Source organism: Prionailurus bengalensis, chromosome B3, assembly GCF_016509475.1.
Source record: "Prionailurus bengalensis isolate Pbe53 chromosome B3, Fcat_Pben_1.1_paternal_pri, whole genome shotgun sequence".
Classification (NCBI taxonomy): domain Eukaryota; kingdom Metazoa; phylum Chordata; class Mammalia; order Carnivora; family Felidae; genus Prionailurus; species Prionailurus bengalensis.
The window spans coordinates 26,419,777-26,429,677 of record NC_057355.1 but is presented as its reverse complement, the minus strand read 5'-3'; the positions used below and the strand labels follow the sequence as shown (position 1 = coordinate 26,429,677).

General features: G+C 39.8%; 1 protein-coding gene across 1 annotated transcript in view; it reads right to left on the bottom strand.

The window, feature by feature from the left end:
* Nucleotides 1-3,050: 3,050 nt before the first annotated feature.
* The window catches only part of GABRA5 (gamma-aminobutyric acid type A receptor subunit alpha5), an 81,709-nt gene continuing 74,858 nt past the window's right edge, over nt 3,051-9,901 (bottom strand). Inside the window, exons 9-10 of the mRNA XM_043554900.1 lie at nt 8,094-8,305; nt 3,051-4,753 (exon numbers count right to left, since the gene is read on the bottom strand). Coding sequence (XP_043410835.1) covers nt 4,451-4,753; nt 8,094-8,305 — 515 coding nt within the window. The 3' untranslated portion in view covers nt 3,051-4,450. The remainder of the gene's footprint in view (nt 4,754-8,093; nt 8,306-9,901) is intronic.

The window sequence follows — 9,901 nt, the reverse complement described above, 5'->3', positions numbered from 1 at the left end:
ATTTAAAACACTGTTTTCACTAGAGAACTATGGCATTTCCAATTTTCAAAAATACTTTTTTGATTTGAAGCTAGTTCTTACAATGGAAGCTAATGTTGATTGAAGACTTGATGTCACATCATAGTTTTGCTTTCTCCTTGAGGCAGACTTCTCCCAATGCAGTAACCATAATCACTTATGTCAGTCCTCTGGAAGGAGCAATCACATCAAGATATGTGGCTCCTGTCAATCAGTGCTTCTCCCTCACCTCCCTTCCTTCCTCTGCCCATTCTTGCTCCCTGCATCTTTCTTCCTTATCACTTCCCCCCCTTCTCTGCTTCTCTTTTTGAGGGGGAGGTGGGATAGAGAGTGCTACCCTGACAGGTCCATTCTATCAAAGGAATTTCTAAGGTCACAGAGTTTTTATAAAGGAAGGGACAGACTTAAAGATAATGCTTTCAGTGCCAAAAAAAGAACCCAAACAAAATAAAAACAAGCCCAAAAACTCTCTAAGGTGTTCTTAATGGATAGATAATCATTCAACCAGAGCACAAAGCACAATTTTTCATTTTAGGTTATATTTTGGTTCTAAATCTACTTCCATCTGGAAGCAATCACATGGTGTTGTGAACTCAGAGTTAGAAACTATGAAAACTAAAATCTAGGCCTGTATTTTCTTCTAACATGTGATATGATTTGAGCCAGTGGATTAACATCTTTTGGTTTCAATATCCTTATTTGTAAAACAGATTTCTCATTTACTGTACCTATTTCCCATAGCTTGTTTCATAGGAGACATAAACCACTTTGTAAAACATTCACATACAAATAGGTTAGAAGATTTACAACCTCTTTGTCAACCTTCAAAGGGTGGGGTGGTGTTTGCTAAACCATTTTAACTTTGATAGTTACTCTAGAAGCATTTGAACCCCATTACTGTAAATTAGCATTTAGACCAACTTTAGCCAAAGCCTGCCCTATATAGATCCATAGATTCCTGAGAAATACAGAAGTAATTCTGATTGCTGGCTTATTAGAATATTCTTTCTATTTATGGTAATGTCAAAAGAGATACATTTAAATACATATCCTCATTCTAAAAGTAGGGCACTGTAATTTATAATTATTTCCAAAAAATTTTATTTCTTACCTTGTTATCATTCTTCCCAAGGTGATTCTTTATTATGTCCTCACTAAAAATAACAAACACCAAAATATCTACAATATAAAATCAGTAAGCAGAAAACTAATGTGATCTTTTTCACTAAATATTAATCATTTTTAAGACTGAGCAGAATGTAAATGCAATAAGCTATCTTCAAACTGGAATTCACCCAGCAGAGCTCCTAGGGTGCTCTGTAACAAAGGCTAGAACTTTTCAAGAAAATTACTGCAACTTGATATGGAACATATCATTTTCCATTAGATGTTTAAAGTGTTTGTATGTATAGCCATTTAGACCTAACTTATAGTATATTTTTCTCCAAACTACAATGCAATGCTAAACTGTAAAGACTACAGAGGGGTGCCTGGGTGGCTCAGTTGACTAAGTGTCTGACTAAGGCTCAGGTCATGATCTCACAGTTTGTGAGTTCAAGCCCTGCGCTGGGTATTGACAGCTCGGAGCCTGGAGCCTGCTTCAGATTCTGTGTCTCCCCCTCTTTCTGCCCCTCCCATGCTCATGCTCTGTCTCTCTGTCTCTCAATAATGAATAAATGTTTAAAAAAAAGGAAGTAAAAAAAAAAACCATAGAGAAAGAATAACTAAACAATAGATAAAATAGAAGCTTCAGACTGAGCCTCAGGTTTGCCTTTTGTTATAACAGATTCTATGCTGTGGTATAAAGAAAACCACATACATTATTCTACAAATATAGCACGATTTTTAATAGAGAAACACTTCCTGCTTGAAGATTTAATCACACTTTTTTGTTGACCTTTACCTTTATATGTGTAATATCCTGAAATCAGGCAGAGATAGCGGAAAATGGACACCCATCTTTTTGAAGAATGATCTCTCATTCTACTCTGATAAAATATGATCAGTGACCTTGAATTCTATGAAAAGCCTTTATGGGATGAATCCTTTGAGTTCTCAATTAATGGATGTTAGTGGCATTTACATGGTTATTCAAGATGAAAGGTGCTGCTAAATATCTGCCTGTGTGAGTGGCCATGGCCATGGCCATATCTATGTCTACCACAGTCAGGTAAATTGGTATTAAAGAACTATGTACCTGGGCATCTGGGTGGTTCAGTCAGTTAAGCATCCAACTCTTGGTTTCGGCTCATGATTTTATGGTTCATGAGTTCAAACCCCACATCATTGAGCTCAATACTGAGAGTGCGGAGCCTGTTTGGAATTCTCTCTCTCTCTCCCCCCCTCTCTCTGCCCTCCCCTGCTTGCTCTCCTCCTCTCTCTTTCAAAATAAATAAACTTAAAAAAATTAACAACTATGTATCATTATGTAGTCAATATAGGCAGGCATAATTTTGATACTGTTTGCTAACTATCATAAATAATCCCCTATTTTTAAATTTATTTTTTATTTAAAAATTTTTGTTTTTGTTAAACAGTTTTGTTAAACTTTTGTTAAAAAGTTTTATTTATGTTTGAGAGAAAGACAAAGCATGACCAAGGGAGGGGCAGAGAGAGAGGAAGACACAGAGTTTGACACAGGCTCCAGGTTGAGCAGTTAACACAGAGCCCGGCACAGGGCTCAAACCCATGAACCATGAGATCATGACCTGAGCTGAAGTCAGATGATTAACTGACTGAGCCACTCAGGTGCCCCAATAACCACCCCTTTTTTAAAGTTTACTTATTTATTTTGAAAGAGAGAGAGTGCAGAGGAGAGGCAGAAAGAGAGGGAGAGAAGGAATCCCAAGCAGGCTGTCCCAAGCAGTGCACTGTCCCTGCAGAGCCCAACATGGGGCTCAAACTCACTAACTGCGAGATCATGACCAGAGCCAAAATCAAAAGTAGGATGCTTAACCAACTAAGTCACCCAGGGGCCCCATCATAACTCCCCTTTTATAATTCCAACTGAGTCATAGAGGAGGCAGCAAGTGTTCATTTTATACACGTTATTCTTGGATACTTCCTCCAACAGTAAGTAAATGGTCTAAATGCAGTACTTGGCATCACTGTTCACACACAGCAAAAGGAAGGAGAAAGAACTGAGCAGTTATCTTGTCCATAGCAAGCACCCAGCTTGGGAACACTGTCAGGGAAGGTTCTATCAAGGAGAGACCCATGTGATGTATGTATGGGAAAAAACTTCTGGTTTTACCTATTTACCGTGTGGTTGAAATTGCTTTCTCTTTGGTACTCTAGAGACTTAGATTGAAACAGACATGAATCACCAAGAGTTTTGGTTTTTTTTTTGCAAAGAATTTCATGATTGGTTTTCTTTATGTCATTTTTAGGCAATGAGCCCATCAAAATATGGATTTTTTTTTCCAAACAATGACATTATCCACAAGATCAGTTCTTTTTTTATTTTTTAATGAACATTTAAGGTTCATATACAAAAGCTAACAGAGCAATTAGTCAGTCATGAAATAAGTACAAGGAAATAAAATGGAAAATAACTCAATTACAGTTTCTCACCACTGAAGCACTACACGCTGGCTGCAGCAAGAGGTGGTCAATGTTTCAGCCAGTGAATGCATGGGCCAAATGCCAAGACTGTCATCACATAACTTTTTGTTTTAACATTTCCTTTTATTTCACTGATCATTATTCAGTTGGATGGGGAGGTGGGGGTGGGGAGAAATGTTTCTTTTCCAAAATAAAGAAAAAAAGGATTTTTTTAAGCAGTTAAATTTTTCCCTGGGGAAATATTTTATCTGTTCATATAGCATATAATATATTTCTGTTATTAAATTTATCTGCATAAATATTTGCCTAATCTATTTCTTAATGTAATATCATGCAGTACTTTCTAATTTCAGAACAGTAAGAATTATCAAAGGCAATTAGTTTTGTACATAAATGCCCACAATTTCCTTTTTAATGAAAAATGTGCTCTTTGTGATCTATGTTTCTTCCAAGAGAGTTGGTCAAGTAATAATCATGGAGCATTTCCTAAAATATTTATTTGCTGGGAAAATTTGTATGAAATGACATTTGAAGTATAAAAAACATTGTTAGGTAACACTTGGAACAGTTAAAAATATACTTATCTTGTTTGTAAACTATCAGTGTAAGATACTGAGTATCTGAGTGTCAGAGCCATTGTCTCCTGTTTTTCTAGAAAGTTGTTTGCTTTGTTTATCAATGTGACATCTTTGAATCATCTGACATTATATATAGAAACATCAAGGCAATATTATTTGTACATATTATTAAACATGCAAAAATTTCCTGAAAGAGAGTGCCCGAATATGGAGTCCCTCTGAGTTCAACCTCTCCTTGGTAACCATTCTGCTGGAAGTATGGCTCTCCTGGAGTTTGGGAGTGTGGTGAGTTATTTTGGAGGGGCAGCCCCTTTAATCACCGGTTCCCTATTCAAATATGTTGCCCAGTAAACTAAGTTGAAAGTGCCAAACAAGACTGGGAATACAATTCGGGACATTTTGTCAATCTTGCTGATGCTGTTGTAAGTCTTTTTGTTTTCAGAAGTTTTCTCTTCGGAAGGCTTTACTGAGGCTGAAGATGCATTTGAGGTCCCTGCCGGGGTCTGTTCCTTTGGGATGTTGGGGGGGTGGGTCATCTTCCCAGTAGTATAAGCATTTGTTGACTTACTTAGTATGAGTTCCCGCTCCTTCTTCTGCAAAATATATAATAAGACTGTAAGGGCATGCTATTTTCAGGCAATTGTCAAATCATTTCTGAAAGTTCTAAAGGTTTATCTCTCAAGAGAGATACAGAAACATCAGCTTAGCTCTAGGGGAGGGAAGTTCTCCACAGACTTCTAAGCCTACAACACCACATGGCCAGTCTTGAACATGAAATTCTAGAATGACAAAGTAATTCTAAATCAGAATAGTGGTTATCTTTGTTGAAGTGGAGACTATAAAGGGCTTTGTTGACTGGTAAGTGGCATAGTGAACTTTTTGGAGAACTGGTGATATTCTCTATCTCGACAGGGATTTGGCTTACACAGATGAACTCATCAAATGTATCCTTGGTATCTGTGCATTTTACACTATGCAAATTTTTCTTTGAAAGAATCAAATGGTAAACAAATATTGAACCCTTGTTAATGATATACATATATTTACATGTATATAAATATATTTAGTGGGAAATATAGTGTCCTTTAACATTTACTCTGGAATGCATAAGAGTATAAAGGTGGTTTGAGGATGAGTGAATGGATAGATAGATGAAAATTAGACAGTAATGACAGATTTTCATTCTGAAATTCTTTAAACATCACAAACATTTGTTTGCAAATGTATAAAATAAAATGCTGCAAAAAGCTGTTCCTTAATATAGTGCCATTAAATAAAATTTATTTGCGAAAACACAGGAAAGTAACTTAAAGGAAATATGTCTACCATAAAAACTATGAAAATGATAACAAATAGGAAGGAAGCACATAGAGCAAGGAGTGAGAGGAAGTAAGTGAAAAGAGAGGAAGAATCAATATGGAACCAGATGCAGAGAGCATGGGGACATGGTGAGAGAGGCTACACCAGTCCTGGGCTACAGTAGGGACCCTCTGGCCTACTCTTCAGAAATACTACAGTTCTTTGATACATCAGTGATCATGTGCACACCCACACTGGTCTGCCAAAAGAAACTGATAAGCATAACTATGAATTTACTGCCTTGAATGGCTCCCAACTCTTGGTGTAGCCAAGAAAAGAACAGATGCTTTAGAAGATAGTAATCTCTGTTGATAACATGTGTTTTACTTGGGGGAATGAGCAGTAGTACAGAATTCAGCACAATTACAATGGCTGTGGTATTCATTGAGATGTGTCCCAGTCCCCCTTCTAGGTCCACCTGCTGCTCAGCTGCAGACAGAGCAGCCAGGAGACAGCCTTCAGCTCCAAATCATTCAGGGCTGACTTCAACTTCTTCCTCTGCTGAAAGTCACTTCCTCTCTGTTCTTTCATCTGTATTCATCCTTACAAACTACCTTGCACTCCAAACTCTTACCTGGAATTTGCCTCTGGAGATCCCAACATGTGACAATGGTGAACACAGTCTATTTTTCAGGCTCTATACTTCTAAGTAAAAGTCAATTTACGTGAGTAGGCTAACACTATGTTTAATAATTCATGTGCATTACCCATGTCTCATAGTATGACTTGCCCACCCAAATGTCTTTAGATGCCCTGATGCTTCAACTGCACAGAACCTTTCAGGCCTAAGTGGTGGGATTCTCCAGCACTACAGCCTTTGAAGGACAACATGAAGCACTGAAGTTCTACAAGACAGTGAGGCATGCTGCTTATTCTAAAAGATCAGTGCTAATCTAGGACTAGGTAAACCATGTTAGCTTCATTCCTCCCTCTCCAAAGGTCTTGCCAGCCAGATCTATGGCAAGTAGTAATAACAGTGGGGCCAAGTGTGAAAGTGGAGGCTGACAAGGATGGTGAGCCTACCTGATAACATTTTAGGGCTCTCCATTCATTCCTTCCTCCTAGATTCAGAGATGTGTGCCTGAAGGCCTCAATTCATGCAATAAACTCCCATCTGCTCTTGTACTCATACTTGAGTATCTCCAGTCCACTGTCACATAGCCATCAAAACCCAGACCCTGAGCAATCATTTCACTTCAGGCAACACAGGGCTGGGCATTGGGAAGCCCTCTTTCCCAATTCCATTCATGCTCCTCCCCCAACAAACATCCTCCATAGCTCCTTTTGTCTTTACCATCAAGTCCAGAAGATTGGGTCAAAAATCTCTAGTTTGCCTCTACAAATGTTTTCCCAGGTCACCACCAATCCACTGTGGTCAGCTAACTCCTGTGCCCCCACTCCATCCCCAACCCCAAAAACATCCACTCCTAAGGTTGCTACTTGTCAGGGCCCTCCCTCCTATCCTGTCTCCTTTGAGAGGGCCCAGCACAGACCCCACTTGGCCTTCCTCCAACCAGGCAAGCTGGACTTTAAAATGAGTTTTCCATGACTGGAATTCTGACATGGGAAGGGATACCTGGCCCTTGGAAGTGAGAAGAATCAGATGTGTCAGCTTAAGTCATAACCTCTGACTTTTACCGGAAAGAAAATAGTTGTGTTAAATGCAAAAAGCAAGCATGAGGCCACTGATGAGACACTGATGAGTGTCCTCAACAAAAAGAGACAGCCCTGGGCGGCTGTTCCTGGTTTGTGGCCCTGACTGGGAGGTCAGGCCAGACAATTCTAGTCTTCTATAATACTTTCCAGGACTCCCTTCATGCTGAATTTTCACAGGACAGATTTTTATTTCAAGTCTACTTTGATAACTTTGATCTACTCTTCTTCAGAGCAAAGGTTTTGCTTATTTGTTTAATGCATGGTGTAAATAGCAGTTTATCAAATGCTGTTTCATTTTCTGCTCCATGTAGATTATTCTCACCTCCCCAAGGACATGGTTCAGCTTGGAATTCTGTGCAACCTTTTTTCTTCAAATATTCCTTAGATTTAGGCACAAATCACCCTCTAAATACCTGATAATTAATTGCTTTGAACAGAGTAATGCTTTCCACAATAACTGTGCATCATTAAGTGAACCAAATCATCTCTTCCTCAGGTAGGGTTTGCTGCCTCCAGTAAGCTGCATGCTCTCCACATGCCCTTAAAGCCACCCTGCAGAAGATCTACTGTATGGTGTAGTGGCAAAAGAGAGTGACAGAGAATATACAATTCAGAACCGGACAAGTAGTCACTGAACAGACAGAAGGTACGTTAGCAAAAATAGCAGACCTATGTGTAAACAGCTCAAGCCATTCACCTGACATCAGACCTTTTGCTTGATCGAAGCTAATGATTCAAAACAAAGTTGAAATAGGACCTGTTGTAAGTAAGACTTGGTAGAGACCCTCAACACAGGGAAGGAGACCTTTTTTTGTTGGGGGTGGGTGGGAGATAGGGAGGAGAAACACTTGTCTTATATTTGATATTTTGTACCATAAATGTTTTCTCTGGAGGAAAGGGGGAAAATGTAGTCAGTACCTTGACCTTGGCTGCTTCTGAGGCTTTTTTGCCATCCCAGGCCCAGCCTCTCTTTGTGAAATAGTTGACGGTGGCAAACTCAATCAGCGCAGAGAACACGAAAGCATAGCACACAGCTATGAACCAGTCCATGGCTGTCGCATAAGCCACTTTGGGTAGAGAGTTCCGAGCACTGATGCTGAGGGTCGTCATGGTCAGCACCGTGGTCACCCCTGTGGTGGTTGGGGACGGTGTGGGAGGGGGTGGGTAGGGAGAATGGAAACAGGGATCAGTACTGGCCCCCAGACCCCAGTATAACACCCCTGACCATAACAGATGAAGACAGGAAAGGAAATAGTTACCTTTATCAGTGAACTAGTTATCTTTACCAGACAGAACCTCCCTCTCTACAGTTTCATAACATTTAACACACTCATAGCATTTATTTGCTATTTTATTGCTTATTTTATTTACCTTATTAATTGGCTCCTTCCTCGAGAATACAAGCTGAGGAGGGTAGGGATTGGGTCCGATATATACACATACTCTGTGTCCCCATTGCCTTGAACCAAGCAAATAGCAAATAGCTCTTGTTCAACAAAGATGTGTTGAATAGGTAGTGTTCCTCTGTTCCATGGGGGCAATACCCAATGGAGAACAGGTAATGACATTCACATAGCATCTGGTGAAGTGTTTCACAAAAATTTGCTAGGCACCCTATGAATAGTGGACTCAAGGCAACCTGAAGAGACAAACCTGCTTTTACATGTATTAACCCAACTTGCAGACCTTGAGGAACTGAGAAGCTGAGTGCAGTAGAAGCACCATGTCTGAATCTGAGTCTCAGTACTTTCCTCCATCCAAGAGGGATCAATGTCCCCTAAAAGCCACTGTGCAGGGTGTCTGTGGCCAGTGTGCCTTGGCTTCTGTGGAAACATTGCAGTGATCATGCAGCAAGGCCAGATACGTGGAGGGGAACGTTCAGGACTGGCAGATTACAAGCCATCTATATAGCATCCACTAAGTGCCAGATTGATTTAAGCTACATTCTGGATGGGTGTAATTATCCCCATTCACAGGTGACATGTTTAAAGATTTAAAAATACTTAGCAATGTACCCCATTTCGCTAGCTGACAACTGAGAACCCATATTCAGACCAGGATCTGCAGGACCCTTATAACCCACACAACTTCCACATGCTCTGTGTCTTCCTCCTCACCACAGTTTTGTTTGCACAAGGGTGCACTTGTGTGCATAGGGTGTGGGCACAATGCACCTGCTATGGGCTGGATTGTGTTTGCCCAAAATTCATATGTTGAAGTCCTAACCTCCAGAACTTCAGAATGTAAACTAACTTGGAAATATAGCCTTTACAGAAATAATCAGGTTAAAATGAGATTGTTAAGGCAGGCCCTGATGCAACATGACAGGTGTCACAGACATGAACACAGGAAGAATACTGAGTAAAGACTGGAATTCTCTGTCACAAGCCAGGAAACTGCCAGAAACAAGGAGAGAGGCCTGAAATAGACCCTTCCCTTACAACCCTCAGAAGGAACAAGCTTTGCTGACCTCTTGATTTTGACTTGTAGCCTCCAGATCTGAGACAATTAATTTCTGTTGTTTAAGCCACTCAGGGCATGGTACTCTGTTATATAACCTTAGGAAACCAGTACAGCACCAAGTGCATAATGTCACTGGTGGTCACAGCAGCTTAGTTTTCATCCAATGTCATCCCTCAAAGGTATTTATATGTCCTTATTGAACATGGTACCATGTGTGGAATTAATAGAAATCCACTATTCTTAATAGAATAGAATCCACTTAA